Here is a 26206-nt window from a genome sequence, read left to right on the forward strand (position 1 = left end):
AATCCTGCCACTGTACAAATCATTGGTACGTCTGTATCTGGCATATTGTGTTCAGTTCTGGGCACCATATTATAAAACAGATATAGGAGAACTAGAAAGGGTTCAAAGGCGGGCTACTAAATTGATTAAAGGGCTAGAGACACGAGTACAAAGAAAGGCTTGCTAAGTTAAAACAGGATTTTAATATACCTACCGGAAAATCCTTTTCTCGTAGTCCGTAGAGGATGCTGGGGTCCATTTTAGTACCATGGGGTATAGACGGGTCCGTAGGAGCCTTCGGCACTTTAAGACTTTTTAACAGTGTGAACTGGCACCTCCCTCTTTGCCCCTCCTCCAGACCTCAGTATAGGAACTGTGCCCGAGGAGACGGACAACTTCGAGAGAAGGATATATTTAAGTGAGTGGCGAGATTAACACCAGCTCACACCGTTCAGCCATGCCGCACAACATGGCATACAACAGAAAACATGCCAGCGAGCATGAATAACATAACAGCAACTGCTGAAGAACAACTCAACACATGTTAACATAATGCAAGAAAAAGGAGCACTGGGCGGGCGCCCAGCATCCTCTACGGACTACGAGAAAAGGATTTACTGGTAGGTATATTAAAATCCTATTTTCTCTTACGTCCTAGAGGATGCTGGGGTCCACTTTAGTACCATGGGGATGTTACAAAGCTCCCAGTATGGGCGGGAAGGTGCGTTAGTTATTGCAGAACTGACTGACAAATTGAAGGTCGTCAGCAGCCAAGGTGTCAAACTTGTAAAACTTAGCAAACATGTTTGCCCCTGATCAAGTAGCTGCTCGGCAAATCTGTAAAGCCGAGACCCCCTGGGCACTCGGTAACCACAAACCTGCCGTGGACTGAGCATGCTGAATCGTACTTCTGATCCAGTGTGGAATAGTCTGCTTAGAAGCAGGACACCCAATCTTGTGGGGATCATAGAGGATAAACAATGCTTCTGTTTTCCTTACACGAGCTGTTCTCGTGACATAAGTCCTCAGAGCTTTGATGGCATCCAAGGACTTAGAAACAGCTGAGGTGTCAGAAGCCACTGGCACCACAATAGATTGGTTCACATAGAAGGAAGATACAACCTTAGGATGAAATTGCTGACGCGTCCGCAGTTCAGCCCTATCTTCACGAAAGATCAAATAAGGGCTCTTGTGAGACAAAGCCGCTAACGCAGACACCCTTCTGCCTGATGCCAAGGCCAACAGCATGACCATTTTCCAAGTGAGAAACTTTAACTCCACCTCCTGTAGAGGCTCAAACCAATCAGATTTAAGGAACTGCAACACCACGTTAAGATCCCATGGTGCCGCAAGAGGCACAAATGGTAGTTGGATGAGCAGAACCCCCTTTATGAACGTCCGAACCTCAGGAAGTGAAGCCAATTGCCTCTGAAAGAAAATGGACAAGGCCGAAATCTGGACCTTGATAGATCTCAATCTTAAACCTGCATCCACACCAGCCTGTAGAAATAGGAGAAGACGCCCTAATTGAAACTCCTTGGATTCACACCAGGAGACATTTTCTTCAAATGCGATGATAATGTCTAGACATTACTCCTTTCCTGGCTTGAATAAGTGTGGGAATTACTTCATTGGGAATACCCTTTTGGGCTAGGATCTGGCACTCAACAGCCATGCCATCAAACGCAGCCACGGTAAGTCTTGATAAACCAATGGCCCTTGCTGAAGCAGGTTCTCTCGAAGAGGAAGAGGCCAAGGATCTTCTACCAGTAACTCCTGAAGATCGGAAATATTCTCAGCGCCGTGGAGAGCCTGAAAGGTAACATCTGGAACTGGTAGTGGCAGTCCTGAACCGCAAACCTCAGGTATGCTTGGTGTGGACGGTAAATTGGAACATGCAAATAAGCATCCTTGATGTCCACTGACACCATAAATTCCTTCTCCTCCAAACTGGAGACCATCGCTCTCAGGGATTCCATCTTGAATTTGAATCTTCTTAAATAAAAGGTTCAGAGATTTTAGGTTTAGAATCGGTCTGACCGAGCCGTCCGGCTTTGGTACCACAAACAGGCTTGAATAAAATCCCTGTTCCTGGTGTAGTACAGGAACCAAGGAAATGACTTTGTCATGACATAATTTGTGTAATGCGTCCAGGACCTCTCCTCTGTCTTGAACAGAAACTGGTAAGGCTGATTTGAAAAATCGGCATGGGGGAGCTCTTGAAACTCTTACTTGTAACCTTGAGATAATATTTGTATTATACAAGGATCCAGATCTGAGTGCACCCAGACCTGATTGAAGATCTTTAGACGCGCCCCCACCTGATCATACAGCAGGGGAGTCCCAGCATCATGCTGTGATTTTTGCAGAAGCAGCGGTTGATTTCTGCTCCTGCAAGCCTGATGGTGTGGTAGGCTTCCTACCTCTTCCCCGCCCTCTTCCTGCGGAGAAGCGGGCATTTTTGGCCTTTTTGTATCTGTTGGGCCGAAAGGACTGCATCGTATGAGAATGATACGCTTTCTTAGCGGTTGCTGCTGCAGAAGGGAGAAATGCTGATTTGCCTGAGGTAGTTGTTGAAATCATGGCATCCAGCTTGTCGCCAAAGAGGACCTCACCATTGTAGGAGAGCGCCTCAATATTTCTCTTTGATTCCGCATCTGCATTCCATTGGAGAATCCACAGTGCTCTACGAGCCAAAATTGCCATAGCTGAGGATTTGGAACCCAGCAAACCAATATCCTTCACAGCTTCTGTGAAGATACGGATTCTCAGATCACTCAGGTAAACAGTTTAGTAAAGTGGCAAATGCCCTTTATTGTAAAAATACACACACAGTACACAAAACAGTAACTATTACATGCCAGGATGGTATCCTACTTACTAAGTCCCCTTCTGTGTAGATCTCCCCCTCAGTGCACGTCCAGTAGCCTCTTGAAACCAGCAGATCCCAACAATGCTTCTAGGCCTCAGCACACTGGCAGCACTATCTTCCCAGTAGCTTTCAGAAGCCAAACACATCACTCCTCTCAGGCCAGGAACTTCCGTGCACTCTCTGTTTCAATAGCCTCTGTTATCCTCAAACCTTTGTCTGTCCTACCATAAGGCGACACCTTCTGACTCTGTATTGGGTGGGTTACATTAAAGGGGCTGACTACAGAACACTTTCAGATAGACCTACTTTAACATGTCCAGGCATGTCCTCTAGCACACAATAGATGTTACCTAAATGAACCTTAATTAATCTGATTGTGTAGCCTGGAATCCATTGTGTGGGGAAGAATGAGGGGGGTGTATGGACTGACATCTGAGACTGGCTGTATCTCCAACACCAAACAAACAGGTTATCATAGCAGTCACATGGGATGGGGACGGGGACATTATTTTACAAACTATAACACAATAACCAATACATTCATATATATATACATCTTCATATGCATTCTGTACAAAACATCAGGCTAGACATATTATTCCCTGATAAACACAAACACATATGACAGAGGGATAATGTTTCACAATAATATGTGATGTCCAGTTCTATTGGGAATCCAGGCAGCATGCTGTATAGGTGATAACCAAGTTCTGTCCTGTCTCTTTACACTAACGCACTGAATCCAGAAACAGGCTGGCAAAAAGTACTCCTCATGAGCCAGCTGGGGCTGCGTCCGTTACAGCTTCCACCAAGTAACCTGCAGAATCTTTTATGTGACCTAGAGTTAAGACCATTTCATCTTTATCAACTGTGTCTATATTTGCAAGCACGTTGTCTGACCATTTTTCCACAGTGTTACCGACCCATACACAAGTAATCGTGGGTCTAAGTAACGTTCTGGTAGTCATATAAAGGGACTTTAAGGCTGTTTCTAATTTACAGTCAGCAGGTTCTTTTAACGAAGCTGACCCTGGGGCAGGTAAAATTATTTTCTTAAACAGCCTAGAAATTGAAGTGTCTACCATGGGGGGGTGATTCCCATCTGTTCCTGTCCTCTTCAGGGAAGGGATACGCTAAACGTATCCTTCTAGGAATAATAAGATTTTAAACCTACCAGAAAATCTTTTTCACGTAGTCCGTAGAGGATGCTGGGGACTCCGTAAGAACCAAGGGGATAGACGGGCTCCGCAGGAAACATGGGCACTAAGAAAGACTTTAGACTATGGGTGTGCACTGGCTCCTCCCTCTATGCCCCTTCTCCAGACCTCAGTTAGAGAAACTGTGCCCAGAGGAGATGGACAGTACGAGGAAAGGATTTTAGCAATCCAAGGGCAAGATTCATACCAGCACACACCAAACACACCATATAACTAGGAACACAAGAACCAGTCAACAGTATGAAACAACATAGCATCGGCACAAAACCGATGAAACCATAACATTACCCTTATGTAAGCAAAACTATATACAAGTCTCGCAGAAGTAGTCCGCACTTTGGACGGGCGCCCAGCATCCTCTACGGACTACGTGAAAAAGATTTACCGGTAGGTTTAAAATCTTATTTTCACTAACATCCTAGAGGATGCTGGGGACTCCGTAAGGACCATGGGGATTATACTAAAGCTCCCAAACGGGCGGGAGAGTGCGGATGACTCTGCAGCACCGATTGAGCAAACAAGAGGTCCTCCTCAGCCAGGGTATCAAACTTGTAGAACTTTGCAAAAAGTGTTTGAACCTGACCAAGAAGCAGCTCGGCACAGCTGTAATGCCTAGACCCCTCGGGCAGCCGCCCAAGAAGAGCCCACCTTCCTAGTGGAATGGGCCTTAACCAATTTAGGCAACGGCAATCCAGCCGTAGAATGAGCCTGCTGAATGGTGTTACAAATCCAGCGGGCAATAGTCTGCTTTGAAACAGGAGCGCCAACCTTGTTGGCATCATACAGGACAAACAGTGATTCTGTTTTTCTGACTCTAGCCGTTCTGGCCACGTAAATCTTCAAAGCCCTGACCACATCAAGGGACTTGAAATCTTCCAAGTCACGCGTAGCCACAGGCACCACAATAGGCTGGTTCATATGAAAGGATGATACCACCTTAGGCAGGAATTGAGGATGGGTCCACAACTCCACTCTATCGACATGGAAAACCAGATAGGGTATTTTATGAGACAAAGCCGCCAATTCCGATACTCGCCTAGCCGAAGCCAAGGCTAACAACATGACCACCTTCCAGGTGAGATATTTTAACTCCACTGATTCCAGCGGTTCAAACCAGTGCGACTTAAGAAAACTTAACACCACGTTAAGGTCCCAAGGTGTCACCGGAGGTACAAAAGGAGGCTGAATATGCAGCACTCCCTTCACAAAAGTCTGTACTTCTGGGAGAGAAGCCAATTCTTTTTGAAAGAAAATGGATAGGGCCGAAATCTGAACCTTAATGGAGCCTAACTTTAGGCCCAAATTCACTCCTGTCTGTAGGAAGTGCAGGAAACGGCCCAGATGGAATTCTTCCGTAGGAGCATTCCTGGCCTCACACCAAGAAACATACTTTTACCATGGCCCTCATTCCGAGTTGATCGCTCGCAAGGCGAATGTAGCAGAGTTACACACGCTAAGCCTACGCCTACTGGGAGTGTATCTTAGCTTCTTAAAAGTGCGACCGATGTATTCGCAATATTGCGATCACTAACCTCGTAGCAGTTTTAGAGTAGCTTCAGACTTACTCTGCCTGTGCGATCATTTCAGTGCTTGTCGTTCCTGGTTGACGTCACAAACACACCCAGCGTTCGCCCAGACACTCCCACCGTTTCTCCGGCCACTCCTGCGTTTTTTCCGGAAACTGTAGCGTTTTCAGTCACACGCCCCTAAAACGCCGTGTTTCCGCCCAGTAACACCCATTTCCTGTCAATCACACTACGATCGCCGGAGCGATGAAAAAGCCGTGAGTAAAAATACTATCTTCATTGTAAAGTTACTTGGTGCAGTCGCAGTGCGAACATTGCGCATGCGTACTAAGCGGAATTTCACTGCGATGCAATGAAAAACACCGAGCGAACAACTCGGAATGAGGGCCCATATACGGTGATAATGTTTAGCTGTGACATCCTTCCTAGCCTTAATTAGAAAAGGAATTACATCATCCGGAATGCCTTTTTCAGCTAGGATCTGGCGTTCAACCGCCATGCCGTCAAACGCAGCCATGGTAAGTCTTGAAACAGACAGGGCCCCTGTAGTAACAGGTCCTGTCTTAGAGGAAGAGGCCACGGATCTTCTGTGAGCATTTCCTGCAGATCTGGATACCAGGCCCTTCGTGGCCAATCTGGAACAATGAGAATTGTCCGCATTCCTCTTCTTATTATTATCCTCAACACCTTGGGAATGAGAAGAAGAGGAGGAAACACATAGACTGACTGGAACACCCACGGTATCACTAGGGCGTCCACAGCCACCGCCTGAGGGTCTCTTGACTTGGCGCAATACCTGTGTAGCTTTTTGTTGAGGCGGGACGCCATCATGTCTATCTGTGGCAGTCCCCACTGACTTGCAATCTGTGCGAAGACTTCCTGATGAAGTCCCCACTCTCCTGGATGCAGGTAGTGTCTGCTGAGGAAGTCTGCTTCCCAGTTGTCCACTCCTGGGATGAAGTCTGCTGACAGAGCGCTTACGTGATTTTCCGCCCAGCGAAGAATCCTGGTGGCTTCTGCCATTGCCGCTCTGCTCTTTGTCCCGCCCTGGCGGTTTACATGAGCCACTGCGGTGTTGTTGTCTGACTAGATCAGAACCGGTAGATCGCGAAGCAAGGACTCCGCTTGACGAAGAGCGTTGTATATGGCCCTCAGCTCCAGAATGTTGATGTGAAGACAAGTCTCTTGACTTGACCAAAGACTCTGGAAGTTTTTTCCATGTGTGACTGCTCCCCAACCTCGGAGGCTTGCGTCCGTGGTCACCAGAATCCAGTCCTGGATGCCGAACCTGCGACCTTCTAGAAGATGAGCACTTTGCAGCCACCACAGTAGAGATACCCTGGTCCTGGGTGACAGCGAGATCAACTGACGCATCTGTAGATGCGACCTGGACCACTTGTCTAGTAGGTCCCATTGGAAGGTTCTTGCATGGAACCTGCCGAAGGGAATGGCCTCGTAAGACGCCACCATCTTCCCTAGGACCCGAGTGCAGTGATGAACTGACACCTGTTTCGGCTTTAAGAGATTCCTGACCAGAGTCATAAGTTTCTGGGCCTTTTCTGTCGGAAGATAGACCTTTTTCTGGTCTGTATCCAGAATCATACCCAAGAAGGGTAGACGAGTCGTAGGAACTAATTGCGACTTCGGGAGATTGAGAATCCAGCCGTGTTGCTGTAACATCTTCAGTGAAAGCGAAACGCTGTTCAACAACTGTTCTTGTGATCTTGCTTTTATGAGGAGATCGTCCAAGTACGGGATAATTGTGACACCTTGCTTTCGCAGGAGCACCATCATTTCCGCCATTACCTTGGTGAAAATCCTTGGGGCCGTGGAAAACCCAAACGGCAACGTCTGAAATTGGAAATGACAATCCTGTACCTCAAATCTTAGGAATGCCTGATGAGGCGGATATATGGGGACATGAAGGTATGCATCCTTTATGTCCATGGATAACATAAAATTTTCCCCTTCCAGGCTGGCGATGACCGCTCTGAGCGATTACATCTTGAAATTGAACCTTTGCAGGTATAGGTTCAGGGATTTTAAATTTAAAATGGGTCTGACCGAGCTGTCCGGCTTCGGGACTACAAACAGGGTTGAGTAATAACCTTTCCCTTGTTGGAGTAGTGGAACCTTGACCACCACCTGTTGAAGACACAATTTTTGAATTGCATTTAAGACTATCTCCCTTTCCGGGAGGGAAGACGGTAGAGCCGATTTGAAAAACCGGAGAGGAGGCATCTCTTCGAATTCCAGCTTGTAACCCTGGGAAACAATTTCTATTGCCCAGGGATCCACCTGTGTGTGAACCCAGATGTGGCTGAAAAGACGAAGACGTGCCCCCACTGGGGCGGATTCCCGTAGTGGAGCCCCAGCGTCATGCAGTGGATTTAGTAGAGGCCGGGGAGGACTTCTGTTCCTGGGAACTAGCTGTGGTCGGCAGCTTTTTCCCTCTGCCCTTACCTCTGGCAAGAAAGGACGCACCTCGGGGGAGGACTTCTGTTCCTGGGAACTAGCTGTGGTCGGCAGCTTTTTCCCTCTGCCCTTACCTCTGGCAAGAAAAGACGCACCTCGTACTCTATTGTTTCTCGGTGGCCGAAAGGACTGCATCTGATAATGTGGTGCTTTCTTAGGCTGTGAAGGAATAAAAGGCAATAAATTTGATTTACCCGCCGTAGCTGTGGAGACCAGGTCCGAGAGACCCTCCCCAAATAATTCCTCACCCTTGTAGGGTAAAACCTGCATGTGCCGCTTTGAGTCGGCATCACCAGTCCATTGTCGGGTCCACAGGACACGTCTAGCAGAGATCGACATAGCGTTGACTCTAGAACCCAGTAGGCCAATGTCCCTTTGAGCATCTCTCATATATAAGACAGCATCTTTAATATGTCCTAGGGTCAATACAACTGTATCCCTATCTAGGGTATCAATACCCGTTGACAAGGTATCAGTCCACGCTGCTACCGTGCTACAAACCCAAGCCGACGCTATCGCCGGTCTGAGTAAGGTACCAGAATGTGTGTAAATGGACTTTAAAGTAGCCTCCAGCTTGCATTCAGCAGGATCCCTGAGGGTAGCCATATCCTGGGATGGCAGCGCTATCTTTTTGGATAAGCGCGTCAATGCTTTGTCTACGCGTGGGGAAGATTCCCACCGTATCCTGTCTTTAGCTGGGAAAGGATGCGCCATAAGAATCCTCTTGGGAATCTGCATTTTTTTTGTCTGGAGACTCCCAAGCCTTTTCAAATAACTAATTTAGCTCAACAGAAGGGGGAAAGGTAACCTCAGGCTTCTTTCCCTTATACATGTGTACCCTCGTGTCTGGGACAGGCGGATCCTCTGTGATATGCAAAACATCTTTTACGGCAATGATCATATATTGAATACTTTTAGCCAATTTTGGCTGTAACTTTGCATCATCATAATCGACACTAGAATCAGAGTCCGTGTCGGTATTTGTGTCAACTAGTTGTGATAGTGGGTGCTTCTGAGACCCCGAAGGTCCCTGTGACATAGGGGCAGGCTGGGGTTGATACCCTGCATGCACCCTTGCCTCAGTTTTGTCCAACCTTTTGTGCAATAAATTTACACTAGCGCTTAAAACATTCCACATATCCATCCAGTCAGGTGTAGGCGTTGTCGACGGAGACACCACAATCATTTGCTCCACCTCCTCCCTAGGAGAGCCTTCAACCTCAGACATGCCGACACACGTGTACCGACACACCACACACTCAGGGAATCCTCTTATCTGAAGATAGTTCTCCCCTTTGGAGAGACAGAGAGAGAGTATGCCAGCACACACCCAGCGCTATAAGACCCAGGAAAAAACACCTAATAAAATGTTTACCCAGATAGCGCTGTTTACATATATGGAAAACGCCAATTATGTGCCGCCCTCTCTCCTTTAAACCGTCTGACCGTAGATAAGCAGGGGAGAGTCCGGGAGCTTCCTCTCAGCGCTGTGCTGTTGTGAAAATGGCGCTGGTGAGTGCTGAGGGAGAAGCCCCGCCCCCTCAGCGGCGGGCTTCTGTCCCGCTCAAAATTAATAAAAACTGGCGGGGGCTCTTCTTATATACAGTGCCTAGCTGTATATAAGATTATTTTGCCAAAAAGGTGTTTTATTGCTGCCCAGGACGCCCCCCCTGCGCCCTTACAGTGACTGCTCTGTGTGAGGTGTATGGGAGCAATGGCGCACAGCTGCGCTGCTGTGCGTTACCTCAGTGAAGAACATGAAGTCTTCTGCCGCCTCTGATGTCTTCTTTTCTTCTCATACTCACCCGGCTTCTATCTTCTGGCTCTGCGAGGAGGAATGGCGGTGCGGCTCCGGGACGGACGGCGAGGGTGAGACCTGCATACCGATCCCTCTGGAGCTAATGGTGTCCAGTAGCCTAAGAAACAGTGGCTACTTAAAGTAGGTCTGTTTCTCTCTCCTCAGTCCCTCGCTGCAGGGAGTCTGTTGCCAGCAGAGCTCCCTGAACATAAAAAACCTAACAAAATACTTTCTTAACAGAAACTCAGGGGAGCTCCTGTAATTACACCCATCTCCTCTGGGCACAGTAATAAACTGAGGTCTGGAGGAGGGGCATAGAGGGAGGAGCCAGTGCACACCCATAGTCTAAAGTCTTTCTTAGTGCCCATGTCTCCTGAGGAGCCCGTCTATCCCCATGGTCCTTACGAAGTCCCCAGCATCCTCTAGGACATTAGTGAAATTAAATTTATTTTCTGTGTTAGACCAGGAATCTTCAAAGAATGTATTCAATTCCTTTGGAGGAGGAAAAGTCACCACATATTTTTTTTTTCAAATTAAAATAAGTCTTTTCCTCAGGTTCAGGTGTTGCATCTGTAATCTCTAACACCTCTTTAATAGCGATTATCATACATTGAATGCTTTTGGCTAATTTGGGGTCTACCCCTCTCAATTCCCCAGTGTCGAGTTCAGTGTCAGAATCTGTGTCTGTGTCCCCTTGTATAACCTGCGCCAGAGACCTCCTTGGGAAGGGTCCCAAGTGGATGACGTGGATGGGTCAGGAAAAAGTACATCCTCCACAGACTCTCCAATACTTTGTCTATTGTTCAGACTCAGAGAATTTTTTAGCAAGCTTTGACATATTACTTTGCAATTTTCTCATCCACATCGGCTCCTTCTGAGAAGGAAGGGCCACTACATTACCCTCCTGTGTATCTAGAATGGGTTCCTCTGGGGAAGAGCTCTCTCTATTGTCTGACATGTTACACACGTGTACACACACACCACTATCACACAGGGGAGCTATCGGAGACAGACTCACACTAAGGTCTGTCAGAGAAACAGAGGGATTTGCCAGTCCACACACTGCGCCTAATAAGTAGAATATGTATAATAACTACACAAAACTACAGCGCTTTTTCCAATATTAGGTACACTGACCTAATGTAATAAAACACTCCCTCCCCCCCTCTATAACAACCTGGTACTTGTGTCAGCGTTGTTATGAGGAGAAGACAGCGTTCAGCAGCATCACTGTGGCAGGAGAAAATGGCGCCTAGTGAGTATCCTGGCAAGCTGAGAAGTCCCGCCCCCTGTAATGGCGCGATTTTGCCTCAACAATATGGAATATTTTTATACTGGCCGAGGTAGGCAAACCAGCGGCTAACATGTATTTGCGATGTGGCCAGTGAGAGTAAGGATTTTTCATGTCGCCCAGAGCGCACCCTCTCTATGCGCTCTGCACTCCGAGACATGGCTGCGCAGCGTCCCGCCACTGCGCTTGTACCTGTGAGCCGCCAACGATGACCGGAGGACTCCTCTCTGGTAGGACTCCGGTAATATACTCACCAGTCTTCTGACTTCTGGCTGTTAGGGGGTGGCGGCAGTGCTGTGGGAGTGAGCGCTAGCCAGGCTTGGGCTGTGTTCAGTACCCTTCAGGAGCCAATGGTGTCCTGTGCGCGGAAGCAGAGCCATTGAACTAAATGAGAAGTTGGTTCCTACTTCCTCCCCTAAGTCCCACGAAGCAGGGAAGGTGTTGCCAGCAGCTTCCCTGAAAATAATAAACCTAACAATGTCTTTTTCTAGCAGAACTCTGTAGAGCTCCACTAGTGTGCATCCCGTCTCCCGGGCACATTTTCTAAACTGAGGTCTGGAGGAGGGGCATAGAGGGAGGAGCCAGTTAGGCACTTTAAGACTTTTTAACAGTGTGAAGGCTCCTGCGGACCCGTCTATACCTCATAGTACTAACATGGACCCCAGAATCCTCTAGGACGTAAGAAAAATATGTATACACTAGAAAAGCGGCAACTAAGAGGAGACATTAATATCTACAAATATGTAAAGGGTCAGCACAAGGAGCTAGCAGCGGATTTGTTTATTAAAAGAACGTTGTATAGGACACGTGGGCACTTGCTGAGGCTAGAGGAGAGAAAATTGCGTATACAAAGTAGGAAAGGGTTCTTCACGGTAAGGGCAATAAAAATGTGGAACTTCCTGCCGGAGAAGATAGTAATGGCAGACTCTGTAAATGCATTTAAAAACCGATTAGACAAATTTCTAACTGGAAAGGGAATCCAGGGTTATAGCATTTACCACAGTGACATTAATCTGAGAGTGGTAAGAATCATTGTTGTCAATTGGTACTAAGCCATTACATCAGCAGGTACATTATAATATGATCAGCTGATCACAGAATACAGGTTGAACCCGATGGGCATTTTGCCTCTTTTCAATCTCACTAATTATGTAACTATGTAACTATTACCTTATATAGGAGTTTAACCGTATTCAGACGCATAGCAAAAGAAACAACAGTAAATAATTATTAGACTCGTATGCATCCGGCACTTATCCAACTATTCATTCTCAAAAGGTAGATAGAGACTTAGTGCTGTATTACCCGTGCTCAGTAGAATGTGATACAGGGAGACTCATCCCGCTTCCAGGACTGAACAATACATTAGCGAACGCTGAGTGGATCCAGACGCTAATAGTGTACACACTCGCCTCGTGAACCTACAGTGAACACAGACGCCTATGTTACGACTGGGTCTTTTTAGATACACAGCGTCTCAGGCGAAAGCGGGAAAATGGTTCATGGCGGACTCGGATGAAACTGGTCATGAACCGGGGGGAGGGGTGAACAGGGGAGCATCTGACTCCCCACTGGTGACATCAATCCCATACTACCTCAGGAGCCTATGATCCCTAAGGCCTAGCGCTGGTGCACCCTAGGTGGCAGCAGCATTAGTGACTGTTTGGTAGTCTCCTCCAAAACAGTGCGGCTGTGTCCGTGTTCCCCCTCTAAGCAGAACCGATGCCTTACCTTCTCCCCATGCTCCAGCCACAGCCTGATAACTTCTGCTGGACTTGCTAGTATATCCAACACAGACGCCTGCCAAAACAGCACTGTACTCATGGGTAAGCTGTTAGGCGCCGGGGTCCGCTCGGCGGTGCAGCCCGGCGCCTAGCAACCAGGGACGCCGTGCGCGTTCAGCCGCCGGCTCCCTGGCAACGCTAGACGCCGGGCGCACGGAGCCGCTCTGACCTTAGCAACGGGGACGCCACGTTCAGCCGCGTTCCCCGTTGCTGGGTCTGTCCTGATTACCTTATGATGTGCTGGCCGTGCAGCATGCAAGCTGCACGGCATTTCAGTAGATTACCCTGTCTGGATCTTGATTGGAGGGTTCCTGAATAAAGGCACCCTCAGGACTTCTTACAGACGCCGGTGATAGCTTCCTGTTTGCCTGTGTCTGCTACAGAGAGTTTCCAGTCCTGCTCAATCCGGTTGTTCCTGTCCTCAGAGATCCTGTACTCGGAAGTTTGTCATCTGTTCCTGGAGTCTGACCGAGCACCTTTAACATCTTGTGGTGTTCGTGAGTCGCGGCGCAGCCGTGTGTTGCGGCTTGTCCGCTTACTGTTTATTATTTAGTTTACTTGTGTTCTGGAGCTTTTGCGGAGGATTCCGCTCCCACAGATCCACTCTGGTATCCAGCGGTGCTGGATAGGAGTAACGGATCAGTGGATCTTTGGTTGTCCTTTTCCCTGGCGGCTAGTCCGCACATACCTTTGGTTTTAGTTAGTTAGCTTGTAACCCCTGGCCTGGTTGCTTAGTCAGAGGGCCCCTTGTTATCACCCTGTCTCGGATTTCCCCTTGTCTCCCATTAAGACCTGCGGGGGCATCGGGGTTGGGCAGACATAATCCGCCCTTCGAACGCGGCTGCCATGGGCTCAAGCAACCATAGTCTCGCAGGGGATTTCTGATAACACGGGCGAGACAACGGAGTTAGGGCGCTAGGGGTTACTAGGCTCTCCTGCTCCCACAACCAGCATATTTTCCCTGTACTCAGACCTCTGCCATAAGATCTCCTCTGGTCTGGAGTACAGGAATCATAACATTATCACCGGCCCGACAAAAGAAAAGATTTAACTTAACAGGAGTTAATTTTTTCACTTATTCAGTTGGGAGAATTTGTCGGCCTTATGAATCCCGCCGGTGTTGGGCCAAATCCTGGCCAGCTTCTAGTTAGTCAGATTCAAGAACTTACTCAGATGGTTCAGGATCTGTCCCTCTGGGTGAGGTCACAGGAAGATCTGTTACGGACTTCCCCGAGGGTCATCCCTGAACCAAAAATGCATCTGCCTGACCGTTTTTCTGGGGATAGAAAACAGGTTTTTAATTTTAAAGAGTCTTGTAAACTTAATTTTCGTTTAAGACCAGTCTCCTCAGGTACGGAGGCTCAGCGGGTTGGAATTATTATTTCTCTGCTTCAGGGGGATCCTCTGACCTGGGCTTTTGGTTTAAAGACAGACGATCCGGCCTTATCGTCTGTAGACGCCTTTTTAAAATCTTTAGGGCTATTGTATGATGACCCTGATAGAGAGGCGTCCGCGGAGAGTCAGTTGCGTGCTCTTAGACATGGTAGGAATCCCGCAGAGAATTATTGTACGGAGTTTTGCCGTTGGTCGAACGACTGTGGATGGAATGACCCAGCCCTGCGCAGTCAGTTTCGCCTCGGCTTATCTGAATCTATAAAAGACAGTCTCCTTCAGTATCCCGCTCCTGAGACTCTCGATAAACTCATGGAGCTCTCTATTAAGATAGATCGTCGGCTCAGAGAGCGGAGGGCTGAAAAAGGGGCATCTGTCGGGTCTACTCCTTGTGTTCCTTCCATTCCTGTAGACATGGAGGAGCCTATGCAGATTGGTCTCTCCAAATTGTCTCCTGAAGAAAGAACCAGGAGGCAAAATTCTGGTCTTTGTTTATACTGTGGAGGTAAGGGACATTTTGCCCGTAGTTGTCCGAACAAGTCGGGAAACTTTCTGACCAAGTGAGTTGTGAGGGGGTTCACTTTGGTCTGCAGCTCATCTCCTCAAATAATTCACTGTTAGTTCCTGCTAAAGTTTCCTTTGGCAGCCTCTGTTCCTCGGTCTCTGCTTTTGTGGACAGTGGAGCTGCAGGAAACTTTATGGATTTAACATGGGCCAAGGCCTTAGGTATTCCTCAGTTAACCTTAGGTAGGTGTGTCACCATGCATGGTTTAGATGGGAGTCCCTTGTCCAATGGGGTTATTTCTCTATGTACACCTCCTGTTTTGCTCTCGGTGGGAGCTCTGCATTCTGAAAAGATTGAGTTTTTCCTTACCCATTGTCCAGCAGTTCCTGTGGTTCTGGGTCACCCTTGGCTGGCCTTTCATAATCCCATCATTGATTGGCAGTCTGGGGAGATCTTACAATGGGGTACCATCTGTAATAAAGAATGTATTATGCTTCCTATCCGAGTAGCTGCCGCCGTTCCCGCACCTATTCCTGGGGAATACCAAGATTTTATTGATGTATTTTCCAAGGGCAATGCGGATATTTTGCCTCCCCATAGGCCTTATGATTGTGCCATTGAGTTAATTCCTGGTGCCACGTTGCCTAAAGGAAGGTTATATGCATTGTCTGGTCCTGAAACTGTGGCCATGAATGAGTATGTGAAAGAAAGCCTTGGGAAAGGATTTATCAGGCCATCTAAATCCCCTTTAAGTGCAGGTTTCTTCTTCGTAGAGAAGAAGGATGGTTCACTCAGACCCTGCATTGACTTTAGAGCTTTGAATAAAATCTCAGTAAAGAATACTTACCCTCTGCCGCTGATCTCTGTCCTCTTTGATCAGCTACGTTCGGCTGTGATTTTTTCTAAGATTGACCTGAGAGGAGCATATAACCTCATCAGAATCAAGTCAGGGGATGAGTGGAAAACGGCATTCAGTACTCAGTCAGGCCACTATGAGTATCTGGTTATGCCATTCGGCCTGTCTAACGCTCCGGCAGTTTTCCAGGATCTCATTAACGATGTGCTCCGTGAGTTTCTTGGAAGGTTCGTTGTAGTCTATTTAGATGATATTTTGATATATTCTGACTCTGTAGAACAACATGTTACCCAGGTGCGTCAGGTGCTAAAGAAATTACGTGAAAATCACCTATATGCCAAGCTGGAGAAGTGTGAATTTCATGTCACGGAGGTATCCTTTTTAGGGTACATTATTTCCCCTCGGGGATTCCGTATGGAACCAAAGAAGCTCCAAGCCATCCTTAGTTGGGCGCAACCCACCAACTTAAAAGCAATTCAGCGCTTTTTAGGGTTTGCGAACTACTATAGAAGATTTATTCACTCTTTCTCTGACCTAATAGCTCCCATTGTGGCACTGACTAAGAAGGGAGCAGATCCTACCAATTGGTCACGTGAAGCTGAGTTATCTTTTCAGGCCTTGAAACAAGCCTTTGTCTCAGCCCCCGTCCTTAGACATCCCAACCCAGAATTGCCTTTCATTGTTGAGGTTGATGCCTCGGAGGTTGGAGTAGGGGCTATCCTTTCTCAGAAGGATCCTGATTCCCTTGAATTACATCCTTGTGCCTTTATGTCCAGGAAATTCTCATCTGCAGAATCCAACTACGATGTTGGTAACCGGGAATTGCTGGCTATTAAATGGGCTTTCGAGGAGTGGAGGCATTGGCTTGAAGGAGCGACCCATACCATTTCAGTTTTGACTGATCACAAAAATCTTCAATACATTGAATCAGCTAAACGACTGAATGCCCGGCAGGCTCGTTGGGCTCTATTTTTTACTCGTTTCAAATTCATTATCACCTTCAGGCCAGGTTCCAAAAATACTAAGGCAGATGCCCTGTCAAGCAGTTTTCTTCCAGTTCAAGACAACAGTCCTGTTACTCCCATACTTCCGTCTTCAGTCATTCAGGCAGGCCTCACACAGGATGTATTTACCCAGTTAAAGCTGCTTCAACATCAAGCTCCTGGAAATACTCCTGCTGGTCATCTTTTTGTCCCTGAGTTTTTGAGAGCAACTGTTTTGACGGAGTTTCATGATAGCAAAGTTGCCGGGCATCCGGGAATCGCTAAGACTTTGGAATTAGTCTCCCGCTCAGTATGGTGGCCTGGTCTTTCCAAAGACATTAAAGAGTTTGTTTTTTCGTGTCAGGTCTGTGCTCAGCATAAAGTTCCCCGTTCTTTGCCTATAGGTCAACTTATGCCCTTGAATGTTCCTCTTAGGCCATGGTCGCATATCTCCATGGATTTTGTGGTGGACCTCCCTCTGTCAGCCGGATGCCGAGTCATATGGGTGGTAGTGGACCGTTTTAGCAAAATGGCCCATTTCATTGCTCTTCCCCGATTGCCATCTGCCCAGGGATTGGCAGTCTTGTTCCTCCGCCATGTTTTCAGACTCCATGGCTTACCCACTGATATTGTCTCTGACAGGGGTCCACAATTCATTGCACAATTTTGGAAGTCTTTTTGTGCTTCGTTGAAGATGAAATTATCATTAACCTCCGGCTATCATCCCTAATCCAATGGACAGACTGAGCGAGTTAACCAATCTCTAAAACAATATTTGCGTTTGTACTCTGCCAAACTCCAAAATGACTGGTCTGAGTTTCTTCCATTGGCGGAGTTTGCTTATAATAATGCCTGTCATTCCTCCACCAATGTGTCTCCATTTTTTGCAGTTTTTGGTTTTCACCCCAGAGCTAATTCATTTTTTCAACATTCCTCTGTCTCCTCTCTGGCCCTGACCTCTCATCTTAAACTTATTTGGAAAAAAGTGCACCTGGCTCTCAGAAAAGCAGCTTTCCGGGAAAAAAGATTTTCTGACAGGCTCCGGCGGCCGTGCACTTTTAAAGTAGGAGACAGGGTGTGGTTGTCGACTCGCAGCATTAAACTTCGACAAACCTCAGCCAGATTGGGTCCTAGATTTATTGGACCATTTCTCATTATCAAAAAAGTCAATCCAGTTGCTTTCCGGTTACGTTTACCAAAAACTTTACGGATCGGAAATACCTTCCATTGCTCATTGCTTAAACCATATGTTTCGTCCAGTAGATTTCCTCGTAAAATATCTCAGGGGAGATCACCAGTAAATGTACAGGGTCAGCAGGAGTTCTTGGTGGAGAAGGTTCTCGATTCCAAGTTGTCCCGGGATCGGCTTTATTTTTTGGTACATTGGAGAGGTTATGGGCCAGAGGAAAGGTCTTGGGTCCTGGATGAGGACCTTCATGCCCCAAGGCTCAAAAGGGCATTTTTTCGAGAATTTCCTCAGAAACCTGGCTTTAGGGGTTCCTTGACCCCTCCTCAAGGGGGGGTACTGTTAGGCGGGGGGGTCCGCTCGGCGGTGCGGCCTGGCGCCTAGCAACCAGGGACGCCGTGCGCGTTCAGCCGCCGGCTCCCTGGCAACGCTAGACGCCGGGCGCACGGAGCTGCTCTGACCTTAGCAACGGGGACGCCACGTTCAGCCGCGTTCCCCGTTGCTGGGTCTGTCCTGATTACCTTATGATGTGCTGGCCGTGCAGCATGCAAGCTGCACGGCATTTCAGTAGATTACCCTGTCTGGATCTTGATTGGAGGGTTCCTGAATAAAGGCACCCTCAGGACTTCTTACAGACGCCGGTGATAGCTTCCTGTTTGCCTGTGTCTGCTACAGAGAGTTTCCAGTCCTGCTCAATCCGGTTGTTCCTGTCCTCAGAGATCCTGTACTCGGAAGTTTGTCATCTGTTCCTGGAGTCTGACCGAGCACCTTTAACATCTTGTGGTGTTCGTGAGTCGCGGCGCAGCCGTGTGTTGTGGCTTGTCCGCTTACTGTTTATTATTTAGTTTACTTATGTTCTGGAGCTTTTGCGGAGGATTCCGCTCCCACAGATCCACTCTGGTATCCAGCGGTGCTGGATAGGAGTAACGGATCAGTGGATCTTTGGTTGTCCTTTTCCCTGGCGGCTAGTCCGCACATACCTTTGGTTTTAGTTAGTTAGCTTGTAACCCCTGGCCTGGTTGCTTAGTCAGAGGGCCCCTTGTTATCACCCTGTCTCGGATTTCCCCTTGTCTCCCATTAAGACCTGCGGGGGCATCGGGGTTGGGCAGACATAATCCGCCCTTCGAACGCGGCTGCCATGGGCTCAAGCAACCATAGTCTCGCAGGGGATTTCTGATAACACGGGCGAGACAACGGAGTTAGGGCGCTAGGGGTTACTAGGCTCTCCTGCTCCCACAACCAGCATATTTTCCCTGTACTCAGACCTCTGCCATAAGATCTCCTCTGGTCTGGAGTACAGGAATCATAACATAAGCGTTGTCACGACCCGGCGGGGAATTGTTGGAGCGACTCTTTCTAAGGTAGGTGTAAGACGCTTTTTAGAAAGATCACTCAAGAAAAATAGACTATAGAAATAAAATAAGAAAGCTTATGGCTGCTAAAAACCAGCAGCTCTCTGACCATGGTCTGGCTCCTGCTACACCAAACAAAAAACTGATTTGCCTGAGCCAGGAGGTGGGGACATATGGACGGGCCCACTGCATGCTGGGAGGCCAAAAGCTTTGACCGTTTGGTGCAAATCCACTGTCGCGTCATCATATCCCAATGTTATCCTGTGGATAACCTGTGGACCCTGCAGGAGAAAAAACTTGCAGCAGCTGGGATAGAGTTACATGAAATGAGGAGCTGGTTAATAAGCTGGAGGAAATCACAGGAACTATACAGCAGCTGCAGCAAATAGAGTCAAAAGTTATCATAATGCTGCTTCCATTGACCTGTGTGAGGCTGGCCGGGATGCTGATGCAAAAGGAGATCCAAGCAGGTGGTGAAGGAAACCTGCAGAGTTCCAGCCTAGATGTGGAAAGCTGTGGAGAGGTGGCTCTCTAAGAGAAGGTAGATCTGCTGGCAGGTGTCAAAGTGCCAGATGTGGCAGCTTCCAGGTACACATTGTGGATCCGGTGATGGCTGTGGTCTGTCAGGGTCCGGTCTAGGATTGGCCATCAACCATTGATGATCAGGAATCATTGATGGTCTACCTGATGATACCTAGTTTTACCATCAAGGAAGTTACCCGCCATTGATAGTAGCTGTGAAGATACAGAGTTCCAAATCACTCAGGCACAGTGGTAGATAAAAAAACAACGGTGGTTTATTGAACAGAATGGGCTATAAACAGCTCAGCACACCTCTGTAATCCAATTCCACATGAAAATTCCCACCACAAACTCCTGACAGAACATCACTTCTTAGTCAGAGAGCAAAGAATCTCTCCTTTCAACTCTCTGGTTAGCTCTACCAGTAGCTTCATATAGCAGGGGTGTGTGTGACATATTTGTCTAAGGATCTTACAGCATTGGAATACAATACATATTCTAATCAAGGTGATTACATCAGCCAGAGAGCAACCATGTCTGGTCAGCTCACTGTTGGACAATAGGGAGTAAACAAAAAGGGACAATGGTACCTTATATGACTCACCGTTTAAGTGTCCACTGTGGTGGTAGTAAACAATAGAAAACCAGGTCTAACATGAATACATTATCTAAAGGGTAACAGATAACGTAACACAATTGCATATATTAATATTAAGGTTGATTTAAACACAATATTGGGTGAGCAGTAATGGACATGTTATGGAGAATGAGGAAACAGATGAATGTATAGGGATATGGGGATAAAAAGTACATATCTGACATGAGAAATGAGGCATAGCTATATTGTCACAGACCTCTCATTTCCTCACAGTAGCCATGGGCCAGATGTTATTTCCCATCAGTTACAGACTTCTGCCGCTGCACCGAGATGATAGGCTGTCAGCCAGTAGCCCTGCACCGCTCCGGCTCTTACATATAGTGTGCTGTTCCAGCTGGGAATGGGATGCCCCATCACCTCACTGACGTGACAGGCTCAGCTGTCAGTCATGAAGCCCCACTGCGCCCACTCTCTCCGTACTCATACATACATGCCTTTCTGGGAGTGTCTCATCCTGTTTGTCAGTGAGACAGTGTCTCTGGCATGTCACAATCCGGGTATCTGAACGCCATTACTTACCATTCAGATGTCTCCTGAGGCTGGCTCAGCGTTCCAGGGACGGATCTCGCCTGCGTTGCTGATGTCCATACTGTACATCTCCCTCCTGTCACTCTAAAGCGATGTCACAAGCGGCTTCATGTTAAGTCTTAGAATGGCGTCTCCAGCCCTCCGTGGCCTCTGCCGCCGTTCCTGTTTCCAGTATACAGATTCATCAGTGTGGCGTCTCATGCCTGCCGCGGCCTCCGCTTTCATCCATGTGGTTCCAGTATGCAAGTGGTCAGTGTGGCGTCTCCTGCCCTCCGCGGCCTGCGCCGCCATTACTGCTGAATCTCCACATGGTTTCTCAAACTAGCTTTCCCTCCAAGTGCTAACATGGGCGCAGCCATGTTGGTTTCTATCATATGCCTCAGTTTCCACCAATCCGCTGCTCTACTGGAATCTGCATAATTGTTCAGCCAATGCCTGCCTTGCTGCAGGTATAAATATCCTGTGCCTGAACCAGGAAATCGTCAGTGCTTTGGTTGTCAAACCTTGTTTCCAGTCTCTCTCTCCTGTGGTTGTTTTTCCAGGTTTCCAGCTCCTGTCTCCAGCCTCCACTAAGAGACCCGCACCAGCCTACCACCTGCGGTGCAGCCTGACTCTGCAGTCCTCCGTGACTACTCCAGTTTCCAGCTACAGATCCATCTGCTTCCAGCAGAGATCAGCTTCTCTTAAAGTGCCGGTGCTTTTCCTGCAGATTTCCACAAACCACCGGTACCAGTATTTCATCGCTCCCAAGCTTCATACGATCATTTGGCTGGTACCATCCAGCATCCACTCCGTGTTAACACCTGACTGGTTCCAACCAGTACCCACAACAGCTACTTCATCAACAGCGGACCAGCTTTCCGAGGAACATCAGCTGGTGTGTTCCTGGGCTATTCTCACTACTACAGTCGGGCCTGGTAAGGACTTTCCATCTCAAGGACAATAAGAACTGTACCTAATTCTACCAGAGCCCTGTGGCCATTGCCAACCCGTAGTACCCAGGAACTGTGATATACTTACTGTTGATTATAATATTTATTTTACCACTGCTGTGACACATGGAGCTTGTTTAATAAATGATTATTGACTTTTACTTTGGTTGTCGTGGTCACGCCTTCGGGCAATCTTCCTACGTGTAACTTACATGTCCAGGGGTCTGATTCAACCTCCCAGGTTCCACTACATCTCAGCCCCTACAACTGAGGCTTCCTCCCGTCAGCTCAGGCCCTCAGTTGTGACATGGCACAGCTGTGTAATCATGATGTGAGTGTGTATGCTGAGTAGTGAGTACTGCTAGCAGCAAGCCTCACAGCTTAACTGCAGTGTAGCAGTGTGGTGGGTGTGGGGGGGGGGGAGAAGGGGGTTGCTACACCAATGAGTCAAGGAATGGAGTAGTTGGATGGGACTCACACAGCAGGTGGTGAAAAGCTTAAAAATGAGGAGTGGTTGGAAGGGGAAGGAACTGGTAGGTGTAGAAGGGATTACTGAAGGTAAGGACTCTCAAGGGAAATTAGAGTGGGATCCCACAGGTACCAAAGTGGGTAAAGAGCAGCTTTTAGGAAGGAAATAGGTAAGACAGACCCTGTGTTTGACCCTTCTTTACCTCATGCAGGGTCGATCTTTGGACTCTCCAGTTCCTCAGGGGGCTGTGGATCCTTTTTGCCCACTACCTGGCAGTTCTGTGGTCATCTCAGGCCATGAACCTCCCAGATGCCAGGCCTCCAGATAAACATGAAATGGTCATGGAGATGGTCCTGGGCTCTGTGAAGGAGGAGGTGAAAAAAGCAAAGGAAAGTTGTGTCCCTTCTGAAGGAGCAATGGTGGACATTGTGAATGGTGAAGGGAAGGTTTTGTGGGTGAAGAGGGAGTTATGCCATATATACCAGAAGCATGGGTCTTCAGCCTAGATGATGTGCCACCATTAATGTGGATTCTGTCTTGTCCGACCAAGCTTGATTTACGGCCTTTGTAATTTTTTTAAGCAGGATAAAGGCTGAGTTTTTTTATTTCTGCAGTAGACTAGAATAAGCCCAGACAGTCCCACTTCCATTATACCACCTGAAGGTGACGGTCAGTGACCACTGTGCCATCACTAACCTGTATGCTTACACAAAACAGAATGATGGAAAACTTACACGGTTTCTTTACATCTTCTGGGGTCCACTCCGAGATTAGACATTATGGCGTAATTACTCAGACGGGAATATAAAACAGAATAAAAAATAAAAGCTTTAATGTAATAATTAGATGCAAACAAAAGCTTTATTATGATATCATACAGAGGAGTATCTGCACCATATAGATGTAACATACAACAAACCACCGCAGATGGAACCCGGGTGACTCTAATGCACATGATAATGTACAGGGTATATATGGATAGGATCTTGTATCAGAAAACACTCAGCACTCCTGATCAAGATGAGTGTCTGCAACAAGTTAGGTAAACTAGAAGAAGTGAAAACACGTTCCAATGGTCGCCATATTGTCGTGCAGCAATACAGATTGTGGAAACTGGTATTAGACATTCACATTTACACAAAGCACAAGATACAAAATAAACAGCAGAAAAAAGACCTAAGCCTTTGGGATGTATTATTTAGGAAGTAAATAGAGATACATTAATGAAAAGCGTGAGTAACAGTCATCAGTCTGCTTGTGAAGGTCTTTAGAGTGGAGGCCTCTTGGACTGTGCAAGGCAGTGAGTTCCATGGTCAAAGCTAAACGTTCAACCCATAAATGAATGACAGGAGATTCTTGGTACTGCTGGTAACAGTCCATCTGTAGAAGCAAGCAAGCAAGCAAGCAAGCAGGGCAGTAAGGAGGCAGAAGCTGCTTCTAGTACCTTGGACCATGTAATGTTGGGCTGGGAAGGTCAGTTAGCCAATTATGAAATAGATTTGTCATCTTACAGGCAGCCGGTGAAGGGAGTAGAGAATGGGTGTTATGTGGCAGGAATTAGCTGGTTAGGTAACAGCTTGGCTGCTGCATTCTGTACTAGCTGCAAGCTCTGTAATTCTTTTGCTGGGAGACCCAGGTAGATGGCATTGCAGTAGTCTATGAACTTCTGAGGGAATCAAGTGCTTGATTCTGGCTATGGTCCACAGATGAAAGAACGAGGATTTGTATGTGGTGGATACCTGATGTCTGTGTCAGCCACATACCAGGACAACACAAAGATTCAGCACATGTTCAGTATTTTGCAATTCTGAACACCAAAGCATAAATCCAGATGGTTGGTAAAGCTTGTCCTTTGTTCGGGAGCTTCTATTATGTTTCACAAAGACTGAGTCACAGCCAACTGGCATCATCCACCCCTGGCGCTCAGCTAGACAACCATTTAGGATTGGTATTAGGTTCTCAGTACATGGTGCAAAAAGCAGGTCATCTGCATAGCAGTGGTAGACCAGGCCATGACGTCTGATTATATCACCCAGTGGTAGCATGTATATTTTATAAAGCATAAGAGATCGGATTCACCCTTGAGGAACATTGGACGACAGTGATAATTATACTCCAGAAGATGTAAATGGTTCCGTACTTGGGTAATGTCTAATATGTTCAACAAGAGCAGATTTATTTCTCTCACAGCATGAAAATGGCCTCTCATCTGTGAAATCGCTGATGTTTAACAAGAACTGATTTCCGTGCAAAACATTTCCCACACTCAGAACAGGAATATGGCTTCTCACCTGTGTGACTTCTCTGATGTCTAACAAGATGTGATGTCGATGAAAAACATTTCCCACAATCAGAACAGGAAAATGGCTTCTCACCTGTGTGACTCCTCTGATGTCTAACAAGATGTGATGTCGATGAAAAACATTTCCCACACTCAGAACAGGAATACGGCTTCTCACCTGTGTGACTTCTCTGATGTATAACAAAATGTGATGTCGATGAAAAACATTTCCCACACTCAGAACAGGAATACGGCTTCTCACCTGTGTGATTTCTCTGATGTATAACAAGATGTGATGTCGATGAAAAACATTTCCCACACTCAGAACAGGAAAATGGCTTCTCACCTGTGTGACTTCGCTGATGTATAACTAAATGTGATTTGTGTGCAAAACATTTCCCACACTCAGAACAGGAATACGGCTTCTCACCTGTGTAACTTCTCTGATGTATAACAAGATGTGATTTCCATGCAAAACATTTCCCACACTCAGAACAGGAATATGGCTTCTCACCTGTGTGACTTCTCTGATGTATAACAAGATCTGGTTTCGATGAATAACATTTCCCACACTCAGAACAGGAATACGGCATCTCACCTGTGTGACTTCTCTGATGTATAACAAAATGTGATTTGTGTGAAAAACATTTCCCACACTCAGAACAGGAATATGGCTTCTCACCTGTGTGACTTCTCTGATGTATAACAAGAGCTGGTTTCCGTGCAAAACATTTCCTACACTCAGAACAGGAATATGGCTTCTCACCTGTGTGACTTCTCTGATGACTACAAACAACAAGAAGAAGATGATCTGTTAGTGGTGCACTAGGTTTTTAAAATTTAACTTTTACTTACTGTCCTAAAATATGATTAATCTATCTTACTAGATCGAAAACACTATGCGAAATATTAACAACATATATGTGAAAAGATTATGACACTGTGAGACAATACAAAGAAGAATAAATGTAAAAAAGAATTAAAACAGCCTGGGTGTCTTTACTGTGTCTGTGTATTATATTAATTGTATCCTTTTATTGGTAATATTACTACCTGAATGTGTTACTAAATATGTTTCACAAAATTTTGTTTTTGAAACTAATGTATCTTATCTAAGCTCAGCTATAATTCTTGGCAGGCAGCCAGATCACGTTGTGCAACAATGTTTGCTACGGCAGTAGGCTGCTATTATTAATAGCATCTAAATTGGAAGGGAAGCATATATTAATTATGTTGCACACTGTATCATTCAGTGTACAGCTTATCTGATTAAGTATAAGTGCTGTTATCATGCAGCAATAATGGATTGTAATTCAATGCCAACCACTTCTATGATTTAATATAGGTGCCATAAACACGCAGCAATCCTAGAATACAATTCAATGTTAACCGCTTGCTTGTATTAGCTGTGATGTCCGCGATTAAGCAGCCTTTATTTTCACTGATTCTCTCCAGTGACCCGCAGGGTGTCAGTTTTTATTAATGCCTTAAAGCAGACCTAGGGATATAAGCGCTTTTAATCCCCTGTCTGCTACTATAATGTGTATGCAGGTTATATATATATGCTCTAGTGTGCGTGGAGGGTATTTCAATATGCCAT

The 26206-nt window shown here is 46.8% G+C and overlaps 2 protein-coding genes across 2 annotated transcripts in view; one reads left to right on the plus strand and one right to left on the minus strand.

The window, feature by feature from the left end:
• LOC134984782 (zinc finger protein 585B-like) overlaps positions 1–26206 on the plus strand; it is a 671664-nt gene that overhangs the window by 380356 nt on the left and 265102 nt on the right. The window lies entirely within an intron of this gene.
• The window catches only part of LOC134984744 (zinc finger protein 268-like), a 165834-nt gene continuing 162837 nt past the window's right edge, over positions 23210–26206 (minus strand). The window contains exon 7 of the mRNA XM_063950242.1: positions 23210–25392. Within this exon, the coding sequence (XP_063806312.1) occupies positions 24531–25392 (862 nt within the window). The 3' untranslated portion in view covers positions 23210–24530. The remainder of the gene's footprint in view (positions 25393–26206) is intronic.

This window comes from Pseudophryne corroboree (assembly GCF_028390025.1).
Source record: "Pseudophryne corroboree isolate aPseCor3 chromosome 3 unlocalized genomic scaffold, aPseCor3.hap2 SUPER_3_unloc_8, whole genome shotgun sequence".
NCBI classification, from domain to species: domain Eukaryota; kingdom Metazoa; phylum Chordata; class Amphibia; order Anura; family Myobatrachidae; genus Pseudophryne; species Pseudophryne corroboree.